Source organism: Anopheles merus, chromosome 2L (genome assembly GCF_017562075.2).
Source record: "Anopheles merus strain MAF chromosome 2L, AmerM5.1, whole genome shotgun sequence".
In the NCBI taxonomy this organism is placed as follows: domain Eukaryota; kingdom Metazoa; phylum Arthropoda; class Insecta; order Diptera; family Culicidae; genus Anopheles; species Anopheles merus.
This window is the reverse complement of record NC_054083.1, coordinates 36,106,425-36,130,333: the sequence shown is the minus strand read 5'-3', so window position 1 is coordinate 36,130,333 and position 23,909 is coordinate 36,106,425. Positions and strand designations below refer to the sequence as shown.

The window sequence follows — 23,909 nt, the reverse complement described above, 5'->3', positions numbered from 1 at the left end:
GCTTCACAGCTCTCGCCGCGACGTTGTGTTTGTGCGAGCTGCTATTTCTTTCACTCTCTCCTGTTCCGAATGAAAGGGTCGCTATAGTTTGCGTGCTTCGAGTTGTTCTTGTTTTTTATGATTTTTAATAATCATCGTTTTAAATGTTAAATGATATCATGATATGATGAAATAATATCAAATAGATCTCCTAGAATTTTTTTTGTATTATATTAGTACGCTACAATGACTAATTGCAAATTAATCGCCATTTCTTAAAAGATATGATTTATTTGACCTACGTAATTATATTGCGTTATTCGTCACATAACGCAAAATACGTGTTAGATTCTGCTAATCCTTCTTCTGCTCATTCGCTGCTGTGATTCTGCTTATCTTTTACTTACAACGCCGGTTTTCCGCAACGGAGCCGTAGTAGCATCGTGGTTGAAAATAGTTTTCCCTGAATCTTCAAGGCCAATGGAAACAAAATAAACACGCCGCACACATCCATCGAACCGGCCAACGTTTGTTTGTTTCGGCGTTTTAAGCTAGTTGAAAAACCTGCCCTGCCTGCGTATGTGTATTTGTATGAGGGTATGAAAGCAGAATAGGGCCGAGAAGCAAGCAAGGAAGCAAGTTATGAGTGCCCACTTGTTTATGATCATTTGCGCTAATGTGTGGTGCCACCACCATGTGTCTGCGCGTCTGTGTGTTATGCTTCTCCGTGTTGTGGATGTGACATTTAGTAGACTTTAAAGCGTTTTTTTCCCTTCTGTGCTGTGGATTTATGATAGTGAGCTCAGACATAGTGTTTAGCGCGAGGGAAGCAGAATGATAGAATTTCATGAAGCGGAACACTCCCAGCACCACATACACACACACACATGCCTTGTATTTATGCGTTTGTGCTTTTGTGTTTGTGATTATACTGTTGAAGCATCGTGAAACGATGCGTATCGAGTGGATTTGGTCCCAGAGCAAAAAAAAAAAGATTCCCTTTAAGTGTCGTCTTTTTTTAATGATCTTCAATGGTTCAGAAGTTTTTACTTAGTAGTTGATTGCTTAATAAAATATAATACATTTGAATTCCTTTTTTATTTTAGTTAGCTTACGTATAAAGTAAACGTATCGTTGTCGGTTTGAGACAGTCATGAGATGCAACCTCCCTTGATATGCTCTGATGCATACTATACACTTTCGGTACTCCTCGGCGATGCGTTGCACGTGTAAGAATAAAAAAACTCGTAAAGCAGTATAATATGTTATCGATATCATCACCAGCACCCGGGAGCGATATATTCTCCATCGAAGTTTAGCGAGAATGCTGTGAGTGCACTGAGGCAAATGTGCAATTTTGTATGCACCGTGCGGGAGAATTAATTTGCATTTGCAAGCGTCCCCGCTGGCGGGCACATGCTTGCCGGGTTCTCCCTGCTGCTGATGTTTTGTTGTTTGGTTTGTGCACTTGTGGTAGAATGACCTACTCCTCCTCCTCCTCCTTCGTTATTCCTCTACGATCAGGCGTGCGATGTCTTGATTTAAGAAGATTCTTTTTCATTCAACGAACTGCGAATGGGATTGTCTCTTATTTTCGTTCCTATGTGCACATGTTTCCTCGTGTGAATTGGAGCTGTAGCGATTGTATGCTTTGGAATTGCTGGTTTAAGCATGAAATGGTCATTATTGAATTGGATTGTTATTTTGGTACATTTTTGCACAAGATTCTTAAAATTTATGTTTTTGAATCGATCAAAATGTGTTTATTTTCTGAACAGGAAAACAATAAACATCACGCGGCCATCAATCAATAATGAAAAATATATACCCTTAACAAGAAGTAATATGTTAAGAATAACATTTTACACTTATAGAGTAGTATTGGGTCCATAACGTCACTGAGCGCAATGAGCGCAACAGCAGCGACGGTTGCGCTCAGCGCGAACCGATTTGCATGTGATATAGCTGCCGTGTGTCGTGAATGTCGTTAATGTCATCATTAATTACACGTGAACTCACGCGAACCGGCGAAACACAAACGAGATTATTGTTGTTGTATGCTCAAACCCGCTCCATCCACCATATGTGGGCACGGTTGTCTGAGATATTTTATGTTTCATTTGATAATTTCAACACCCCCACTCCGCCGTGTAGAGTACTGTGGCTGCATCGTTTTTTTTCTTCTCTCTAATATTGTGTGCATCGATTTTGTAGTGGGCAACTTCTGCTTCGATCGAGTTTGAAGGAGAAAAAGAAAAAAAAGCACCACTCACACACAACCTCACACAACTTGACGTCAGTGTTTTCCTTTGCGGTAGATCGAAAGCCAGCGAACCATCTTCGAGCGAGCAGTGAAAAACTCGAAGCAAAGGAAGTCGTGAACCGAGCAAAAGAGTGTATTGTACTACTTTTTCTGCTCGGTCCGCCGCATCCATCCGAAAACAACTACCGCCACGAACAACCCTCTAGACACACACACACACCGTCGTGTACCTTTGCAAAAAGCGCAGAAAGAAAGAGCTTTTTTGAAGCAGCTAGGTGGAAAAGAAAAATGAGGGTATGGGGGGGGGGGGGGGGGGTTTCATTTCGCACACGGCCACGGTGAAGAAGCTACCTCGCTCCCGTGTACTGTGGCTGCTTCACAACCGCTGCTCTAAGGTCCCCGTGGCGGCCATCGACCTGGGCCGTGCGCGTTCGTACGGCTTGTGGCATGGAGCTGAAGGTTGAAGCAGAGTAGCAGTAGAAAAAAAAGTTAAAAAAGTTCGAGCTCGAATCAAAACGAGGGCTCTGTTCGTCAGAGTGCGCCCCTCAGCTCTAAAAAAAAACAGCGTCCCATATGCTTCGGTGGACGTGGACGAGTTTTAGGGAAGCTTCCATTCGACCTTTGGGATCGTTCTTTTTGTCCCTCAGTTATGCACTTTATGTTGCTGAGTATAGGAATTTTTTGCTCTTCTTGGTGCTTGATTTAACATATGCTTTTATTCTATTGTAAAACTAGAACATTTTTTTATATTTGTTGCTTCAAAAATATTCTTTCCACTATTACTTGGTAAGAGGGGAATGCCAAAAAAAAAAATAGATTTCATTGCACCAAACACCTTTAAAGATACACGATTCCGTTACTTTTGGCCGGCGGTTTTCACCTCCTTACCTACCACCTACCCGTTGGAAGTGAGGAAGGACCCCTCCGGTGTTTGTACGTACGCTTTTTTTTATTCTTTTTGTTGCTGGTTCTGCTGCGTTCTCAAGACCACCTTCACCAGTGCATTCATCTTTCGTTCATTTCATTCATTCTACCGTTCCGCCGCCGTCTGGCGTTTTCTGAGGTCACTCAACCTCTTTTTCTTTTACTCGGGCTTTTGCGTTTTCACGCGCGTGAGGACGTGTTGAGTGTGCGAGAGCGATATGTGAGTGTGTGTGTGTGTGTGTGTGTGTATGTGCGCACGCTAGTAGCGCGCAAAGCATTTTCCATTCGCTTTTCTTTCTCCCATTCTCCTGACTCGGTGTTGTTGCGTCTCGGCGGTTTGTTTTGTTTTCGACTATTAAACCCTTTCGGTGAGTTTTCCCTGCTCCGGGCGGGCCGGAGTGGAAAAAACTGGGGTCGGTTAGTATGGTGGGTCTTACAAGTGGACGGAAGCCCGGGAAGGAGGGGGTATACAAGGGGTGAATGAATTGCTGGCAGGAGGATATGGAGGTGGTTGTGGAGGATGCGAAAAGCAGACGACAGACCCTCCCGTGGATGCCGCTGTGCGCACAGTCTGGGAACTATTTTATGGTGGGGCCATATAGATGACGACGACCTGTGTGTCTGCACCGTTGTCATGTCTTGGTGGGTGGATCAAGTTTTGCACTGGTGCAAATGGATCTAGGAAATAAAAAGATTGGGTTTGGAAGCGGTCCAGCTTTGGGATTAAAACTAATAAAAAATGCTCTAAAATGCAAAAGTAACAAATCCTGTACGAAACAATGGTGTACTGCACGTGAAGGTAATATACATCATTTGAGCGAAGTATAAATATTAGCACGTGTATGTCATAATCTCATACGACTCGTTTCACATCATCAGCTTCCACAGGGCTTGGTTTACCATTACGCGAAAGCTTAGAAGGAATTTATTACCGTTTTGCCAACTGTTTCTACCGGTGGAAGTCGTTCATGCGAAAAACTATGTTATACCACGATCTTCTCTTCCTCTTGCGTCGCTTTTCCCCGATCCTCTCGGACGGTTCTTGACGTGGAAAAGCTTCTCTGTTCGCTTGCTACGGCGGACCGTATTTTATGTGTCTTTTGTTTCCATGTTGCTTTTTTCCACAATGCTACCGTGTCAATGTCTTCCGTTGCAGGAAGAAGCACATTCATTCGTTCGTTTATGTGTTTACGAGATGTGGGAGTAAAATGTAACCTTTGGGGTTGAATATTATTTCTATTAAAAAAAAGCTTTCAAAAATATTTCACTTCTATATTTTTAAGAACAAATCAGAACAATAGCCAAGTAAATTAAAATGTTGTATGATTTGGTTTTTAATGCATCCTTTGTTTTATACATAGGTATATTGTTACTCATTTTAGGATTCTGATACAGTTTAAATATAACTGTCTATATATACCTTGTCACTCACAAAGCAAAGGCTGCCATAGAGGTCATAGAAACTAGAGAAGTATTGAAATTCACAGCATATTTTTGTTTGTATACTAAGAATAAGTACTTCTTATGGAGTGTTTGTGAGCTTCGTATATTTCATGCCTTACATCCATAAATCATACCACTATAAAGATCGTGTCCCATTCAGCTCCGTCTCACCCAATGCGTTACCATACCTTGGGTAAGGTTATGTATTGTGTGAACCCCACGGAGACACACGGCACATATCATCAACCATTTGTAGAGCATATTTTATCGCTCTTTTTACTGTGCACATATGAAACAAGTCACTTTCCGTACCATCGTAAGCACGTGCAAAGGACACATTGCCAAGGAGCTGTGTCCGAATAAATTCATTACATTACCATTTGGCGACTTGCACGAAAACGACCGGTGGAGAAGACTTCTTTGTAGAGGTGACCCTCCCCCCCCCCCGCTATACCCCCCCAATCCTACGTGCAGAGTTCGTGCGGACACTGTCCAGCCGGAACGATATCAACAACGACGAGACACTAAATCGTTCGAATGGAGAAAATCGTTCGCAAGTGTGTAAGTGTGTGCGTGTGTGTGTGTGTATTGCTTTTTGTTATCTTTGGGCGCATGCGCGCTCTCTCTCTTTCTCCATCTCTTCGTCTCTCTGTTTTGTGGGGGGAGTCGAGACGGGGGAGGAGGCTATCACTTGGCTAGATGGTTCGTTGTCTCTTCATTTTCGGCACATTATCAAACGCGTTTACTTTGCTGCAAACTAATCACGTACCGCCATCTCTTTCGGGCCTTCGCCTGCCTTCGCCTTAACAATCGCGCAAAAAGAGCGTAGTATAGCCCCTTGAAACGTGCTCACAAGAATCGCTTCAAGCAAGAGGAAGAACGTTCGTTCAAGCAGCATGACATACATATCAGCGAAACAGGGACGAAGAATACTGTTAATTGATAAGCACATTTGCTGATACGTTAATTTGATACGAAATATACGTATAGTGCGCGATAACGGAAGTACCATTAACGAATGCACTGGATAAGATAAAGCCCTTCTCATGCTAATATGATCGATAACTATGTTAACACCCCTTCTCACCCAATGCCCCGGAATCGTGGGTTTTCGCTCGCCAGTCGGTCGTACTCATTTGTCGGTCGCTCCCGGCTGCTGCTGCTTCCGATGATCTCGCAAAACTCGCCAAACTCGCGCACAAGAGCAAGCGGTCGATCGGGTGCAAACAGGGTTGATTTGTCGTTTGCCGAACGCGCGGGGTGTTTGTGTGCTAGCGGCATATGCTGTGTTCTTCGGCGCTTCTTACGTCAAAACTCGCTTTGGTCGCTTTGCGTCGTTTACACACATAGCCACTTCCTGGTTGGGGCTGGGAGGGGGAGCGAGGAGCAGCTTTACAGTTACGTGCAAACTGCTCGCAGTACTTTGAAATGTGTTGATGCTGTGAGGTGGCATCGTTTTGTCCATTTCATCGAGTGTAGAAATGTAATGTAGAGGGCGCTTGGCGTATCGCTTCGCTGTGCACGATCTCTCCACTTCAACCATCGGTCACGGCTCTCACGTTGCTTTTTATGCTTTCTCTCTGTAACGTTGGCTACGTAAAAATGACATTAAAAAAAATAAACGTCACACGGCACACAGCAGTCGCCTCTATTATCATGTTCATCGTTTGCGCGTGCCGTCACACGGCAGGCAGACCGGGTAGACCCTTCATATATACACACCACACACACACCACTACCACATCATCGTCAGGCACGATCGATTTAACTCTCGCTCCTCCCCCATCGCACGCCAACCAAAACCACCCCACAAGGTAAGAAATTTCACAACCCGCAAAGCATAAACGCGCATCGCGCGCGCACACCAACACAAACGCCGCTACTATGGCTTTGTGTGTACGTGTGTGCGTGACAGCTCGCAGCACTGTTTATAATTTTGACATTTGGAAGAGACTTTCGAGCGCGGGGGGACTCTCTTTCACTCTCATTCCTGTTCTCTTGCTCTCTCTCTCTGTATCTCCCACTTGGTGGCTATGTTGCGCGCTCGTGGGGGTAACATTGGGGGTAGTTTGGTTGCGCGAACAACAACCGCGTGAGGGGCGACGCGAGAGATTGCAAAGCAGCAGCAACAACTACCCCTTAGATTGGCCGAGCGCGCGCGTGACGTTTGTCTCTCGTGTCCTCGATTTGCGCGCTTGTGCCCTAGTATTTGTGTGTGTGTGTGGTGCCTCCCCGTTCTCTCTCCACCACCGCTGTACGGGAAGGGAATTCCTTCGTGTCTTTCTCGCGGCTTCCCCACTCTCCAAAAAAAAAAAAAAACGGTCAGCATCGATCGACGGATTTTGTATTTTGCGCCCTCTCTCCCTTTTTGTGCCGGTGCTATGGAGGCATTTTTGTTGTTGTTGTCGTGGTTGTGGCCTCTTGTTGGGGAGTCGATGAGAAAAAAACGCTTTTTGCTGATCGACAGATGGAGCCATTGGTCCGAAACGGGGATCACTGTTACCTGTTCCCGTAACGGGGTAGGGCCCGAGACACCGGGGGAAAGGGATGCCACAGTGTGCCACCGCTTACACCAGTTTTGCGCCATTCGCAACCGATACTCGCGGCGGCCTCCTCTTCTGTTACGCTTCGCATGCTACAACAACACCATGCACTGGTGTGGTGGTGTGCTCTCGGTGTGTTGGTGCATCTCTCTGTTTTTTTTTGCACTCTTCCAGCTCAGCTTGCGGCGGTTGTGTGTGCCCTTCCGCACCGGGGGGGTGGAACACTGACCACCGTGAATACATCATGCTCTCTGTCCCCCCCACGAAACGGTTGTCCTTCACCGGGCCACTCAAAGGCAAGTAGCAGTGGGCAAGGACCCACAACACCGCGCAGAACATAATGCAAACTACACTCTGCTTCCCACACACGCGCGTGCAACCATTTACCAAATTTTAAGTTTCCATATGCTCTTGTACGAGTACACGGAGCAGCATTAAAGTGTTGCTGTTGGCAGATTGGCGACTGTTTTGGATGTTTTGTGAATGTTTTCCTCTACAGTGAGAATCCCCATCAACCGGGGCGATCATGGTGTGTTGACTGCCGGAGCAGATTTGGAAGAGGGTTGTAAACTCTATGGTGAAAGTTTTTGTTTTGCCTTCTTTCTCCTAGCTATACGTAAATTACGCACATACCTCTGGTGTGTTTGTGTGGTTGGTGTCACTATGCGGGCATGCTTCGGTGTCCAGTCGCGCTTTTGTGAAACTGTTTTTATTAGAAAGAATTAGTATTGATTATTGATTAACTGAATGGACGGTGGCCAAGTACGTCATAAGCACCACAACACAGAAATGCAGGGTTTTACGCAACTACTGAGAGTTTTTTTTTGCGCATCATTCAATACAAATTCCATTTTTGGCAACGTGGCATTAGGCGAAAAGACACACCAAATGCTTTCATTTAACAGCAAAATATTAGTACACAGTATCAGCATCTTTGTTTGACGATAGAATGCTATGTTTGTGATACCATGTGTCTTTGTTGCAACATTGCACGATGACTGAAGCATGGGATACATTCAGTTTATGATATCAAGTGACAAAATTGTCATATCATCTGGCCAATTTCATAAATTTTTAGGATATTTACATATTGTTTGTGACGTCATATGAGAGAATTAATTAAAGAGAATTAAAACAATTACCCCTACTTTTTTATTTTACTGAACTTCTGCTACACCCTGCTCGTCGTACAGGGCATGTAGGCGAAGATTCATTTAAACGACTTAACTATGTGGTTTTGTTTTCGAACGCTGGAATCGCTCCTGCTCACCAAACCATACGACAATACAAAAAAAAGCACTGTACACCTCTGCCTACACCACACACCGGACCTGGTCGTGTCAGTGTTTGTGTCCACTGCAGCCGGATTTAGGCCTCTCCGGTTTCCATTACCGCCGGTAACATATTCCACCTTCACAAGGGGAACACGCACACACACACATGACGTTCGAATGCACGTGTGCATTCGGTTGCGGCCCAACACATCGCGTCGTTGCCCTGCCCTGTCCCAGCCTGCTGCCGTGTGCGCACGGTTTTGTATGTTCGCTCTATGTATTTTTCAATTTTCGTCAGACTGGCTGGCTTCTCATTTGTACAGTGCATGTTGCGTACAGGTTTGGTTGCAGCTCGATGCGGGGAGGGGAGCGCAGTTGGTCCGCGACAATCCATGAGGCGCACAGCGCTCATGTTGTGGGTGGTTTTGTTGGTGTATATAAACAACGTTAAGCATTCAATCACCACCACCGCCGCTGCCGCCCGGGCATTACGTGAGCCTTCCTCACTGCTTGTCCATTTTATTTACCATCGTTCGCGCTGCGACTGCTCTTTCTCTCTCTCTTTGGCGATGGTTCATGTTTGTTTGCTGCTGCCCCATTGTGGGGGGAGTGTGTTGCGTTCTCGTCATGCACGTCAAAACTAATAGGGAGAGCAGCATAGAAAGAAAGATGGACAGGAAAAAGAGAGTACTTTAAGAAGGGGATCATGATGTGGTGATGATGATGGTGATGATCAGGGTTGTGTTGGATCTCTTCTCCGGCCAGATTGAAAGTGGAACAGTCAGCAATGGGGAGTAGTAGGGGGGATTAAGAGGGCTAGTGCTCCATTCGATCTAAAAAGTTAGGCAGTACCAGCGGTGGTGGGGATTAATTAAACGTCACAGTCACTTGGGCCGGATGGTTAAATGGAGGAGATTTCTCTGACTGCTATGTAGATGCCGATTAAGACAGTTTCTGCAATGTAGAAGATCTGCTTAACAGCGACGTTGTACTCCGATGTACCTATAAGTTTATGTTTTAAGTTTGTTGGGGAATTTCTTTTTTTTAATCATTTGTGACCTAAATTGTCATAATTTCATAGTTTATAATTCACACTAATAGTTCACGGAAAGATTTTTTATGATTGCTACTGTGCTCAACCATTTGGCTGTTTTTATTTTGAAGTGCATGATAGATTTCAAATTTTAGTAGCAAATATTTATTCTAAATTATAACATTATTCAAAATATGTTTTTAACCCAGAAATGAAAAAGAATGTAACGAATGAGAATGCTTTAAATATTAAACGCTTTTTCAGTAAGACAAAACATCACAAGTGTTGATTGCCTAACGATGGTTACTAAATAGAACCATAGCTCCGGAACCATAGTTCCGGAGAAGCGCCCCGGATCGCATAGCCCAAGTATGAAAGCTGGATGAAATGCGAGCGATGGATTGTATAGGCTTGGAATTCATCCATCATTCATAAGACTGCTGGTGGCTTTTTCTTAACGATTTACCAAACAAACTGAAGCTAAATGGATTCATCCAGTTCCGCTGTAAATGGGCGCAGCAACGAGAACTATTCCACTCAACGAGCATCTTTTTATGTTTAAAGTAATCCCTCCATTATCGCTGATTAACTAACGTGTCTATTTTTTTTTCTCTCTCTCTCTCTCTCTCTCTCTCTCATTCCCTTTCTCCCTCGGTAGACTGACCTCTGCGGCATCAGATGGCGTCAGCTGGTTCTCGGTGAGCGACCGAACGCGGCCGGCGATCCGCTCGACGATCCGGTCGTGCGCTCCTACTCGAAATGTCTCGCCGTCGACATACTGTGCGTGTGGCGGAGGGTGGTCGCCCCCAAGCCGAAACCGAAGCCGGAACCGGACCCGAGCAGCATGTTCGACATGAGCATACCGGGCACCGGTAACAGTGGGTCCGTCGTCCATCCGCCCCTCTCGCTGACCGCCGCCAAGGAGCTGTGGATCTTCTGGTACGGCGAGGAACCGGACCTAACCGATCTGGTCGCGCCCGAGCTGCTCAATTCATCCGGTAAGTAAAACGCAAGCAATGCGGAAGGTTTGGAGCGACTATTGTACGACAGATTAATGATATTTTAATGTTAACTGTCCCACACACACAAACACACTAACTCACAGAACGGTAGGGCAAATATTTAAAATGCCGTGGACGCGGAGGTCAAAACAACCATGTCAACCAAGTGTTGCTGTGTGTGCGCGCGCGCGCGCGCGACATGTACAAACCATCCATCCGCTGTTCCACCAGCATCAACGTTGTGTCTCTAATACAGTTTTTTTACTTCTTCCACGTTTCGCTCGGTTCCGTTCCCGCAGGCCTGCTCAAGGTTAACTGGTTTTCTTGTAATAAGCTGTGTGTTTTTTTGCTTCTTGTCCTGCTTGCTGTTTACTTCATTTTTGCGCTCGCCAAACTCTCCAACCACCACCGGCGGCCGCGGCGGGCTGTGTGCGCTCCTTTGCATCGGGGCGCGGCGCGACGATGCGAAAGGATCGCGCTGCGGTGTGCGAAGGAGCAGAAGCAGCCCTGCGAAAGCCGAGAGACATCGGAACAGAGTAGTAGGGGCTTCGATTTTCTTTTTTTTTGTTTTTTGGCAGCGCTAGTTGTGGTTGTGCACCACTTCCGAATGATTAAAACATTGCCGTTCGGCAAGGGGAACCAGTCTTTTCGGTGGTGGTGATGGTGCTGCTGTGTTTGGTTTCGCTGGCGCGCTACTGCTATATAAGCGCACTTTTTTTTATTAACTTTTGTTTCCCCTCGTCCTTGTGAGTGTGTATTTTACTTTTCTTGGTCGTTTTTGGCGAGCAAAAACTCTTCAATTCAATGCTTAATCAATCAATCTGCTGCAAAGCATAAACGCGAAGCGCTTTTTTGCCACGAATACTCCAGCCGGACATTGGACCTGGAGCACCCCGCGAATGGTTGATTTGGGTGGAACAAAGTAAAGCACACAATTTAGTTTTATGTTATCAGGTGCAATCAAGATGAGTTACATTCGGTGTGCTTTTATTAGTAGCTGAATGAAGCTTTGAAGCGTTGAAGTACTTTTGGCCAGTGTGCCGTCATCTTATACAACTTTGTTAAGATTTCACGTTGCTCGTTTATGGGTGACAGATTGATTTTATTGGGAGCACTGACCAAGTTACTCTAGATTGTTTATTTCGGATAATTAATACTAGTGTTTTGATTATCCAACATGTCTAAAAATGGCTTGCTTTCTTGATTGAATACATTTCCGAGTCTCATCCATAAGTGACAAGATTATGACACGTAACGTTTCACGTTTATTTTCAAGTTTCTAGAGCAATCTAACTTTCAAGCAATCTAACAAGTTTCTGTGAGAAACTAGCTTTGGGCTTCTCTTAATGTTTCCAAAATCATATCAGAACACAATCAGGATCTAATGAAGGGATACATCTATTTATTTTGAACCTTTTTAGTTATCGTAACTCCGGGTTTGTGATGATATTTAGACCAAAAGCGCTGCTTTAATTTTCAACAAACATATTTGGGAAAAAAATTATTTACTCAAATACTCTATGTCCACGTATGACTCGTATTCTAGCAGATTTTCGGACGCCATAATAGAGCTGCAAAATTCCTCATTACTCCAGATACTCATCTGATATCAGAACCAATCAAAGATTTGTGAAGTCATTACCGTTTTGTATTTCTGTACAACGGAAGTGCCATTATTGCCGAGCAATATCCCTAAAAGCCATCGACTGCAAAGACTCTCAACGGCAGTGTTGTGCATCCCGACAAGTCGATCTCCGCTAACGACATCCACGGAGAAGGCCACGGTGGTCTTATGCGCTCGGGACCAGACGAAATCCTCTACGCCCATATTGTCCGACACGCGCGTTTCTCAACCGCAACAAAGTGCGTACCTTGGGCTGCTTCAGAAACTCGATTAAAAATCCGATACCCAAGCAGCTCTCTCTCTCTCTTTCGTGGACATAAAAACCTCGAACGAACTCAAGCGCCGAATAGGCGGGAACCCCGGAGGGTATTGGGTGGTGGTTAGTTTTTCTTCCGCTTGCTCTGTTCCCTTGTGCTGTGGCTTTGGCAGTTATGCGTACGAGCCGCCCTGTGTGTGTGTGACGAGTTCGTTAAACCTCTCGTCGCGTTTTATGCCAAGTCCTCCGGTTCTCTCTCGCCGCTGACGATGTACCGATGTATATGGCGTGGGAAAAGCGTCTATCATCAGCAGACCGGCGGCCGGTTAGCACCGGGCTTTTTGCTCTCAATCCGTTCGTGCGCTGCACACTTCAAGTCCGAATTCAATCCACCAGTACTTCAGCGGGTCGTGTGCAGCCCGCGAAGGGTTCGTCTGTGTGGTGCCGCTCGGGGACGCCGCTGCTGCACAACGACAATTTTGCGCGTTCGCGTCTGGTGGCGCTGGTTACAATTCCTGCCGCCGAACAATCGCGCTTCGGTATGCTGCGAAGGGAGGCAAAATAGCGCGCACACAGACACAAAAACCATGCCGCTGGCTTCCTCTATCCGCTTGGTGTCGTGATGGGTGTTCGACTAGGTTGGCCCGTTAGTCTCGGAAGGGTGCCGTTGCGACCACTTGACTTGACTACACTATTCGCATGCAACGAGAGACAAAGAGAGAAGTGGTCGGAGCCGCCCTCCCCTTGGGTTTGAATTTATGCTTCCAGCCAACCAACCAACACGCCAGCAACGCTAAACGATCCACACGCCTCCACAAGGAAGGCAACATTTTATGAGCTTTCGAAGGATTGATTTTTTTGCTTCTCTCTTCGGATCCAATCCCTAATGTCCGCATTGTTTCCGCCTGTGAGAGGCTTACCAAAAGACTTTTTCTGCTGCCTGCCTGCTGGAAGCTTTCAGACGGCGAACACGGCGAAGCAATGCTGGAACTGCTGCCGCTAGCCACTTCCTCGTTGACGCACGTTTTTCGGTCGAGCCTCGGTCGCTCGGTTCCAAAGGTCTCTTTCCTGTGCCCGTAGGTTTTGGTGTGTGTTAGCGCGCGCGAATATTCCCTCTAGAAACCGGTTTTCTAAAAAGCGAAATCACCCCGAAAAAGCAACCACAAATCGTTTGTTCTCTCTTTCTTTCTCTCTCTCTCTCTCTATCTCTCTTTGTATCTCTCTCTGTATCTCTATATATCTCATCCTTTCTCTCGCAGTTGTTTTAGAATGTACGTACCTACGGGTCTGGTTCGGTGCGGAACTATCTACATAATGTTGAAAACTTTTTCACATCTATGGCGCATTTTGTCTGCCCAGTCTGCCTTAGCAATACAGGAGAAAGGGGCAGGCAAACTGTGGGCAACTTCTCCCGAGCGGTGATCGGGGAGCAAAATTATGACCCCACGCTGTTATTATGCTACAGGCATCCAGCGCAGAGAGAAGTGTAGGAGAAGGTACAATGCCTCATGGGGAGATGCTGTCCATTTTCACGCTTATCGAGTACTTCCGGTTGCGAGTGGCCAGCACATCCGGATTTGACGGGCTGACGAAGAACGGAGATAGAGCGATTGGAGCGTGGTGGGAAATCGAACTCCAAGCCGAAGAAGAAAAGTCTGTAGAGTTGATCTAGATTTTGAAGATTCGCAAAAATCCAATATCTCTCTTAGGAATTTGGCGTCGAACTTTCAAACGTATCGTCTGCGCTTAAAGGTAATGATTAGTTACGCGTGAGCTTAAACGTGTTATTAAAATGGAGATTTGTCGATACAACTGCCAAGCTGCTAGCAGACAAGCTACGGTCGAGCTGAATTCCCCCTGAATAGCGGGCATACGATGTACATCCTCCCCGGAAATCAATGTTGCAGGACGCCAAGCTCCAACTGCACCAACGATTGCCTTGAACAAGATGGTTCTGAATTCAGGTTATCCTCTCCCAAACCTTTGGAGGATGCGTTGCGGAGGATAAAAACCAGGGATTATTCGCTTTACGCTGCAGCATCCTACGGACACGGGCACATTCCATGCAAACGTCCATGCAAATCTCCGTTGCCATATCCGAACGAGTTGCCAGAAGACCGGGCTCATCTTTCATTATCACTATCAGTAAATCTTCATCATGGTATGTTTTTGGATGGTGGAGCGAGCCCGGTGGTAATATGATCGTTTAACGAACCACCCCTGTCATCATCAACATTGGCAGAGAAAAGCCTGCAGGCTTAAAAAGGACCTTCCATCGTATCGTACACCTTTTTGCATCGTATCGTTGCAGAAAGGATAGGAAGCATGAAATTCGCTCTGGTAGACGTTCTGATTATAGTTGGGACGCTTTTTTGCTCGACCTGTTTCAGATTCTTGTTGCAATTCCCGTACTCCACTGGGGGGGTCACTTCAATGTACTGGGGGCTTGTACGGTGAACGGAATTGGTTGGACGTGTGTTTTTTTAAGGCACAGATGTGTCTACCAAAGTGCCTAGCACACAGAGGTCCTCATGGTAGGTAATAAAACCATACGGTCAACACCGATACCTAACGTCACTCATTGAAGAGCTGGTACGCGTTGACTGGGCATGGGAACGGTACATGATACGACCATCGTATAACGTCAATCGCAAGAAAGGTGCTTTGACGGAAAGGCACCCGTAGCTCAGCCAGACATTCATTTCCTACTTGATGATGACGTTTCCTACACCCCTGGTGTTGTGTCGTGGTGCTACCGTACATCTAGTTGATGGCTTGCTTGGGAAATGGGAGTCCACGGGCGGGCTATGGATGATGAAGGAATAAAGAGGTAAACTGTCAACTGGGGGAAATGGTTGTACATTTTCTAATCTCACTTGAACTTTGTTGAGGTGAAGTTTGGAGTTTGAGAGCACAGTATCTCTGTATGATGATGTTGTTCGGGAATATTTAATTTTGAGGCTGAGTATCATCTCGGGATTGTTGGGAATGGTTATTGAAATGTCTTTTGAAGCTCCAAAAATGATATCCCCACCATGCACTAACTTCTAGAAGCAACAAGTAGCCCTCGCTTTCTCGTACGCGGTAGATGTCATAAAATTATATCGAGCCATGGAAATCTGTTCCGGAGCTGTCGCTTTTCCATTTCCATCCCGTTGCTCATTGCATTTGACATTTGTTTATGACGTAGGAAGGAAGAAGTAGAGAAGAAATTACCATAGCTTCTGAGAGAGGGGGGGGGGGGGGCCCTTGCGAGACCTGGTGGGCACGGCCAAGCAAGCAATTAATCGTACTGCAAACGCTTGGAAACACACCATTGGTTGGTTGGCAGCGATAGGCAGGGTAGTGCCAAGGATCGACCCAGCTAAGCAAAACGAAAAGGTGAAGGCTGCTAGGATAGGAGACGGCGACCTTTATGTTTGCGCTGCAAGCCACCCGTTACTTCATTCCTCGCAGAGCCTTCGCTCCAGCTGTGCTGTTGTTGTGAGCGTGTGTGCGTGGGTCGTAGAGTTTCCTCTTTCCTGTATATAGATATTACCCAATGTTAATATCTTCGCTTCAACGAGGAGTTTGCGCTCCCTGGACCGAATCTGAGAGCAAAAGAAGAAGAAAAAAACCCGAACAGAACGCCTCCAAACTGTGTGCCCGTGACAGGTTGCTGCTGTCGCGTGTGTGCGGTTTTGATGGTTACGCAAAAAGCGATTTGCTGTATTGATCGATTCTCCGTTGTTTCTTCCCTTTATTTGTTCGGAGATTGTTCTTCGCTAATGCTTACTTCCAGGAGCTGTACATTCGTTGTGTGTGCGGCTAATCGTACAAACAAATACGGAGGAAATGATAAAATAAAATTCTTGCAAACAGCCGAGGAAAAAGTGACATTAGGTTGGTAAGGATGCAGGGAGAAGGCGCCACGGCGGTTGACATTTAACCGTGTGGGAAGAAGTTTTTCATCAAATGTCAAGGTTGTTCCAGCGCTAGGGGTAAAATATCCTGCGCACCGATGTTAGGCCAACGTTTGCGTGCCAGTTTGTTTTGGAGTTTGGAGTTTGGAGCATCTAGGACATTAAAGAAAGTTATATCTTGTAGCTTATCAGAATTACTTTCTTTTTCAGATGCATCTTTGCCATTAATATCCTTAACATAATTGTGCAACTGGCCCGCAAAAGTGTGATAAGAATAGGCTTTTTAGACATTCCTCCAGACAAACTACGGTTGAGTGTCCCGATAAGCAAGCCCTCCTGTTCAAATCCTTTTGTTATAGAAAGAGAAGTATAGGAACAGAGAGCGAGAGAGTCAACCCCGTGGGAGAGCTTTGTGTTTGTTTCTTTTCAATTTTGGTCGTTGAAGGGGACAGGCAGGCATGCAGGCCTATTATCGTGCGCGCATGTCCACCGGAAAACCATCCGAATACGACCGAAAACGTCATCCATCTCCCGCGGAGTACTTCGGTTGGTGTGTGTGTGTGTGTGTGTGTACAACTCACAGGTCTATCGAGTACGGTTTAACGATCCGTTTTATGCCGGAACGCTTAGAATTGGACAATAAATACACCCAATACACTCTAAGCATCAGTGTGTATGTGTTTTTGGTGATGTGTAACAATGTGCGACCATCACCTCTTTTCACACTCACTTCGGAGTTTCGCTCTCTCTTCGGGGAGGTAAGTTTTACCGGTTAAGGGCCTTTTTTTTTTGGTTGGTTGAGTTCTCCTTTCCAATCGGCGGACGTCCCTTTTTGATGCGATGCGGTGCACTTTTGCTCGTGGGAAACGAGAGTTTCTCGTCCTCCGAGAGAGCGGAATGGCATAGGCGATAGGCCTAATCGAGTTTCGGCAATCTTCGTCTCTTTCTCTCTGTGTCATATTCCGCTCGCCCAAAGGAGGAATACACTCACCGAAACATGAACTTACCGGTGAACTTGTCTCGTACCGACAACCTTTCCTTCTGCCGCTCACTGTGGATGTCGCTGGATGCCGGCTTCATGTCCAAGTGAGAGAAGGTCCTTGTTTTGGAGAATGGAGGGAATGATCCCAATGTTGTGTGTGTGTGTGTGTGTGTGTGTGTGTTTCTGTTTGTTGGAGGATGAGGGCTAGGAAGTTACCGTGGGCCGTGTGGCAACAAATCAATCGTGGTTTTTCAGTACGCGCTGCTTTACAATTCCTCTCTCTCTGTTTTTCTCTCATTCTCTCCCTTCCCTCATTTCTTCCCGAAAGTCCTTGACATTTCCAGAAAATTCATCCCGAACGTCGACCAACGACGACACAAAGTTTCGTTGGTGGATCGGCTTTGAAATTCCCCCCCCCCCCCATATGCCTTCGCTTTTCTTTTCATACTTTCTGAAGTACGAATTTTCGCGTTCAGCATGTAGCTATGTAGTTTAGAGAATATGGTTGCGCACCGAGGGAACTCATACCCACAATATCCCCTCAACCATAAGACAAACCCTTGGCCGCCTTGCCGTCTCATCATCATTATTACCAAATGCAAAGAGGTAGGGAACGCGATTGCCCCGCACGGTATATGGTAATGGTTGTGTACCGGTATGGTGGTTTGCCCGTTTCGCAGTTGCAGAACCGAAAGGCTTTTGACTACATGGAAAACGCAAGCGTCCGAAAAATGGTATCGATTTTTCCTCCATGCGTCTTGCTAGAACCGAACGCGGGGGAGCGCCGGGTTTTTGAATTTTAGTTAGGGCTATTCGCTATAAAATAGAGCCATTCGGTTAGCAGGAGGTGTGCGAGTAGTTTCCCTTACATACGTACGTTTTTATGTTTCATAGTGTTTGCTGGCGGAATTATAAAATTGAAAAAGATAAATCCTTAGAAGAATCTTCACCGGATCGCTTCGTTGAGACAGAGTGTTCTTCGATTTGTTGCAGCTAAAGTAAACAAACAAACGCTACCTACACACCATCGGGGCTGGGAGGTTACTTATGATGCATGACCCTGTTAGGGTAGAATAAATTTACACATCCCATGTTTGTGTGTACTCTTGCAAAACGACACTGGCGAAGGGGTGTTTGGACGATGCGGCATGAAGGTGATCACCCTCCTTTTTTGCATATCGAAGAAGCTGCTTTTGTTTTGCTTTGAACAATGGAACCCTCATGGTTCGTTAGAATGAAAGCCTTCAATCTGTAAAATGAAGCAATAACACACAAAAAAAACAAAAAAAAAGAAACGCATAATACACACGCTTGCAATCGACCGATTGTTGCTGTGTGTACGTCTGTGGAGCGTTTCGTTAACGCATTATGCTGTTGGTGGTGGTGGTGGTGGTGGCTTTCTTGTCTTGAAGTGTATGTTGCACAGAGCGTCGTAGAAGAGAGGGTGAACACCATTTGGTATGCTCTTTTTGGTTGGAGCGGTGCAATTGAGGTTAAAAGTAATCACATTTTTTTTATAAGAAAATGCTCAACAATACGGATTGTATTTTAAAAATATAGGGTTTTTTTTGTATAATTTTTAATCTGTGGGTTCTTTGAACTGGATTTAGTCCTTCGAACCGGATTTGGTCCTTCGAACCGGATTTAGTCCTTCGAACCGGATTTGGTCCTTCGAACCGGATTTGGTCCTTTAAACCTGATGAAAGCATGATAGCGCAATTTGTGACGCGATGTAATCGTGTTAAACCTTTTCAGCAATGAAGCTTTATAAAACACAACAGATACCAACATTATAATGTTTAAAAGCAGAAAATACGGCAACGAAAACCAACACTGCGTAATAGTCGCTACTTGCGCAGGAAATTTAATATTTCTTTCGTCACTCAATCGAATCAAACAGTTAACATACACCTAACGCACGCGTAACGCATGCTTGTTATTCGATGCACCCCCCCGGCGCTTAGCCGACCGCTCCGCTAGCTAGTGTTACCAAACAAGGTGAAGGAACGACACAAACAAACATTCCAAACGGTGTGGTGTGTATGAAATGTGAGAATAAAGAGCGAAACAAGCAAAATAGGGAAGTGCTCGCGAGCGGCTGAAAAAACACACACGCAAACAACTATATTTCTCACCCATCCTCTCGCACTTATTCTCTCTGTCTCTCTCGCAGAGTGTGTGCGATCTGATGATCTCTGGTTATCATCAGCATCATCTAAAATGCAATTAGCACGTTTTAAAATTAGTAAAAATCTGTTTCGCCCGCGTACTCGTGTCGTGAAATGCCCGAGCAGAGAGAGAGAGAGAGCCAGGAGGGTAAGGGTATGGCGAAAAAAATCATTACCATTTACGGTTTCACGCAGCTTTCTTTCGGCCGGCCAGCAGGGGCCGCCGCAAGACCATTTTGATTGTGTTGTGATCAGCGCAGCACCAATGATGATCAACAGCACACAAACCCTCCCCGCCGTGCTTCGACGATTGCGAGGGGTATAATGGGGGTATAGGAAAATAGGATAGGAAAATAGCGCATCTGCGAAGAGGACATGCACACCCCAGAGCGGATGATGCTAAATATAGAGAAATAAAATACTGAAGATCATCCATTTCTCTCTCACACGTTCAGCGCGCTTTTTTTTTTTTGCTTTAGGGGTTGGTCCGCTGCGCGAGACACGCGCGTATCGATAAAAGTGAGATAAACCACCTAAATGGGGAGGAAGATTTGGTCCAATGAACTGAACGTGATGAGCGAGTTTTTCGATCGGTGAGCAGTACTGATCCGGTACCCAAGTAGCAGTTTCTTTTTAATAGTTTGGAATGCAACAGGGTTGAAACAAAAGTGGAAGTAGCGTTTATTTTTTATTATTTTTTATTAGTTTATTTATTGTTAAGATAATATATTTTTATTCAGTGTTTTGCTCACCAAAGAGAGTAGCAAAGAAGGTAAGATAAGTCAGACTACTCAGAATGATTAAAAATGTATGCAAATTTTCTTCTTATCATATCAGATACACTTTATAAAAAAATCAAGTGGAGGTTTTAAATAAAATAAAATAGTTGATAAATTCAATGTTCAATAGATCTCCAAATCTGTGTTTATTTTGTTTAGAACTTTGCATACAAATAAAGATAAAAAATATCAAGAAGAAAAAAGAAGAATTACAGAATTGAGAGAAAACAGAGACAAGAAGAAAAACAAAAAGAGTTTAGAGAAAAAATAAATGAAGAAAAGAAATGGTTGTGCGGATAAGGAGAAGAAACATAACTGATACAAAAACAGAAAAGAAGAAAGAGAAAAAAATGCGAAGAAGAAAAAGAAAAAAAGTAATAAGAAAAAGAAAAAAAGAACAAGAATAGAAAAAAAGAATAAGATAATGAAAAAGGAAAAGAAACAAGATAAGAAGAAAAAGAACAAGGAAGAAGGGAAGAAGAAAAATGAACTGAAAAAAGAAAAGAAGAAAGAAAAAAAAGTTCTACAATTCAATAATATGCTAAGGATTATTAAAAGAAAAAAAGTATTTTTCTAATAAGTTTAATGATCCACTTTTAATGAAATGCTGAAAAAAACTACAACTCTGATAACGCTTTGCAACCATTAATCGTGCGTGCCTGTGTCGATGGCGTTAGATTGCTTGTTGCTTGGGTTGTTGCGAGCGAGGGCTGTGGATTTCGCCAATCGCCCCTGAGCGAGAAGCGGGTAGACTATTTTGGCTGCGGAGAAGCGGACGCGGGCGGATGCCGGCAAGTTTGCGGCAAGTTTAAAAATTATGTCCGTCTCGGTAAGAGCTATTTTTAAAAGGATGAATCTAATCAGCTCTCAGTGCAAGTAACGTGTTTAGAGACACGTACTGTGGCTGGCTCTCCCTAACATTGTTACTTGCGTACGTAGGAGGGCCATGAATCATAAGAGACGCTGTCTTATTAGTGCGCGGGGACGTGATATTAAGTTTTTGATCTACGGCTTGTGAGTCATCTTTTTGGCTTATTATGTATATTGGATTATTTAACGGCTGTAAAATGTCGTTACCATGCTTCCAAAAGAGCGTCTAAATCGATTCTAATATACTACGCTGCTGCCTTGTCGTTATTGCGTGTGTTTGAAACCGTTTATTTGATGCAGTTTGAACAGAGTTTTTTTTTTAATTCTCATCTCAACACTTTACCATAACACACACTCACACTCTCATACAACTACCGGCTCTCTCATTTCTTCCCCTATTTCTGCCCTTTTATTCATTCATGTCGCGAGCAGAAACGCCGAAGGTAGGGAGCATCACAACAGTGAACGCTCTTGGTTGAAAAATCCTGTGCTAGCTGTGTCGCGCACTAAAGAGTCTGATTAAGCGTAAAAAAGACCAAGGAAAGACCAGCCGTGTGTCGCGTCAAAGCAAATAGGAAGAAACAGTCCTGGCATTCCTGGTTTTTTTTTTTAATTGTTATTGCCCGATCTGTTGCAACCCTTTTCCTTCTTCCTGCAAATCGCAACAGCAAATTCAGCATCAAGATACTAACACACACTGTTATATGGGTTCGGTGTTGTGTGTTGCGTGCGCTTCTCTCGCGGAGTGTGTATCGTATGCGTGCTCAAAACGCTGTTCAAACGCAACTGTATTAGACACACACAGTCTCTTTTTGTTTCTCTCTTTCGCTCACACAAAGACTTACACAGTGTTACATCGACACGGTTTGCCGGCGACGATGGCAACAAATCACCTTACCCCCATCCACCGCCCTCCAAATGCCCTAAACCCTCCGTTCAGCAGCGCAGCAACGTTACGGCCCGTTAGCATACGCGCGCGCCTAACGCGTCTCCTTGCGCCCGCCGTAAACACATACACACCAGCAGCAGCAGCATCTTGTGGTTCCGTTCTCGGCACGTACCGAACCCATCTGAACGGGGGCACACAGATATACACGCAAAGAACCGACCACCATACCGTGCTCTCTGGTGTAGGCAAACGAGTCAAAACATACCACTGCGCGCTGCGCGTGTTGTGTTTGCACGGATTCGTTGGTGCGTGTGTTTCAATTACCGCGCGCGATGATGGTGTTGGGCGGGCTGGACAAGAAATTGAGAGCAAAAACAGGAAAATCAAGTTTTGTGTGCCCTCAAGCTCTGCTACCCTGTCCTTCGCCCCATACGCCCGCCACTGCCAGCAGAGGCTTCCCTTTTGAACCCTTTTCGAAGCAGCGGGAATCTGTGTCTGTCTCTCTCATTTCGCTTCCCAGTCTGAACTAACTTTTTTATCAAGTGGCTCGCAATGGCTCTTACAACAGTAACGCGCCTTTTGTGTGTGTGTGTGTGTGTCTTGGTTGAGTAAGCGATCACACCAGCAGAGCCGCGGTTGCTATACCTCTCCAGTGTATGGTAATTTTTATGCGTCGTACAGGACGTTTCGTTCACATGCGCTCAGGGAAGCAGGAACAGCATAAGCGTAATTAATCTTGACAACAGATGGACGGGATGGAGGTGGAATGTCGCCAGCTAGCGAGACAACCGTCGTGTTCTCGGTAACTCACCGTCCGACGTTTGGTTAAAGAGAATCTCTCAAATGTGAGCAAAAATCTCACTCGTTTAGAGGCAGCAAAAGGAAGTCGCTGTACCTCTCCTTTTTTCAAATCACTCACGAGAGCGCAGCAGCGCACAATAATAGTTGTGTGTTGGTGACGACATTCCACGGGTTTCTAATCGTTTTTCTTTGAGACTGCGGGGTGGGTGTGTGGGTTTTGTTTGCATTACTCTTCTTGTTTAAAAACGCCTGTGACGTCAGAGGAGAACCTACAACCAGGGCGACGCACTTGCTTTGAAACGCTGAGTGAATGGTGGAAGCCATATAAAACCCCCCTAGTGTGGGTAAGGTAAATTTAGCACACGCGTTTTGCTGATAATGGTTTTTTTACTTTTAGATGAAATTGTATGACCTTTTATACGATTATTCGTCGAAAAATACTAAATTCTCCCTTTGACGTTTAGAGGTTTGAACTCGTGACGAGCGCGTACTGTCCAAAGTACCTTGACGTTAACGCCATTGCGCCGGTCAGCTTAACGCCCGTTAATTGTCATACAAAAGCAGCAACCGTTCGGGTGTTTATAATTGATTTCATCTGGACGCTCCGGCGAAGAATGTCATTTCGTGTTTATAGTTATTTTTAATTTCGTGATCAAGATCGCACACATTGAAAGCTAAGGTGTAACGATACGCTGTGCAGATACTTATGCCCTTGAACTAATTGATTGTTACTGGTGTGTGTGTGTGTGATTTTTACTCCCCAAAAAGGTGTTTGGCCTGCGCTGTACTCGGCTCGCGATCGTACCGCGCTGCGAAGGGAACGAAATCTGTATTAAGACATTACTCTCCTTGTTGCCAGTGAGTGCCTGCAGTCCACCAGCCCATTCGCACAGCGAATTTAGCATGTCAAGGCAAACGGGCTACGATGGATGGACGGCAGGATCTCGCGTAGCAAAGTTGTCACAACTTTTTGAAGTGATCTTGAACTTCATTCGTTCTCCCTCCGTCCAGTAGTACCGGTTAATGGATGAAGTCGGTATGTGAATGGAACGACACACACTGTCACACTCTGGGTTCATTGGTTGGAATTGCGTTTATGACCCCTGCCACAAGTTGCGGGCGCAACACATCTCCCAGCGCCGTAAAAAAGCATCACCAGCAAATTGATGATACGATTT

The 23,909-nt window shown here is 45.2% G+C and overlaps 1 protein-coding gene across 11 annotated transcripts in view; it reads left to right on the top strand.

Annotated features, from left to right (window-relative positions):
• LOC121594333 (mediator of RNA polymerase II transcription subunit 13) overlaps nt 1-23,909 on the top strand; it is a 58,010-nt gene that overhangs the window by 9,474 nt on the left and 24,627 nt on the right. For all 11 annotated transcript variants that reach the window (XM_041917477.1, XM_041917475.1, XM_041917484.1 and 8 more), the window contains exon 3: nt 10,118-10,457. In XM_041917477.1, coding sequence (XP_041773411.1) covers nt 10,118-10,457 — 340 coding nt within the window. The remainder of the gene's footprint in view (nt 1-10,117; nt 10,458-23,909) is intronic.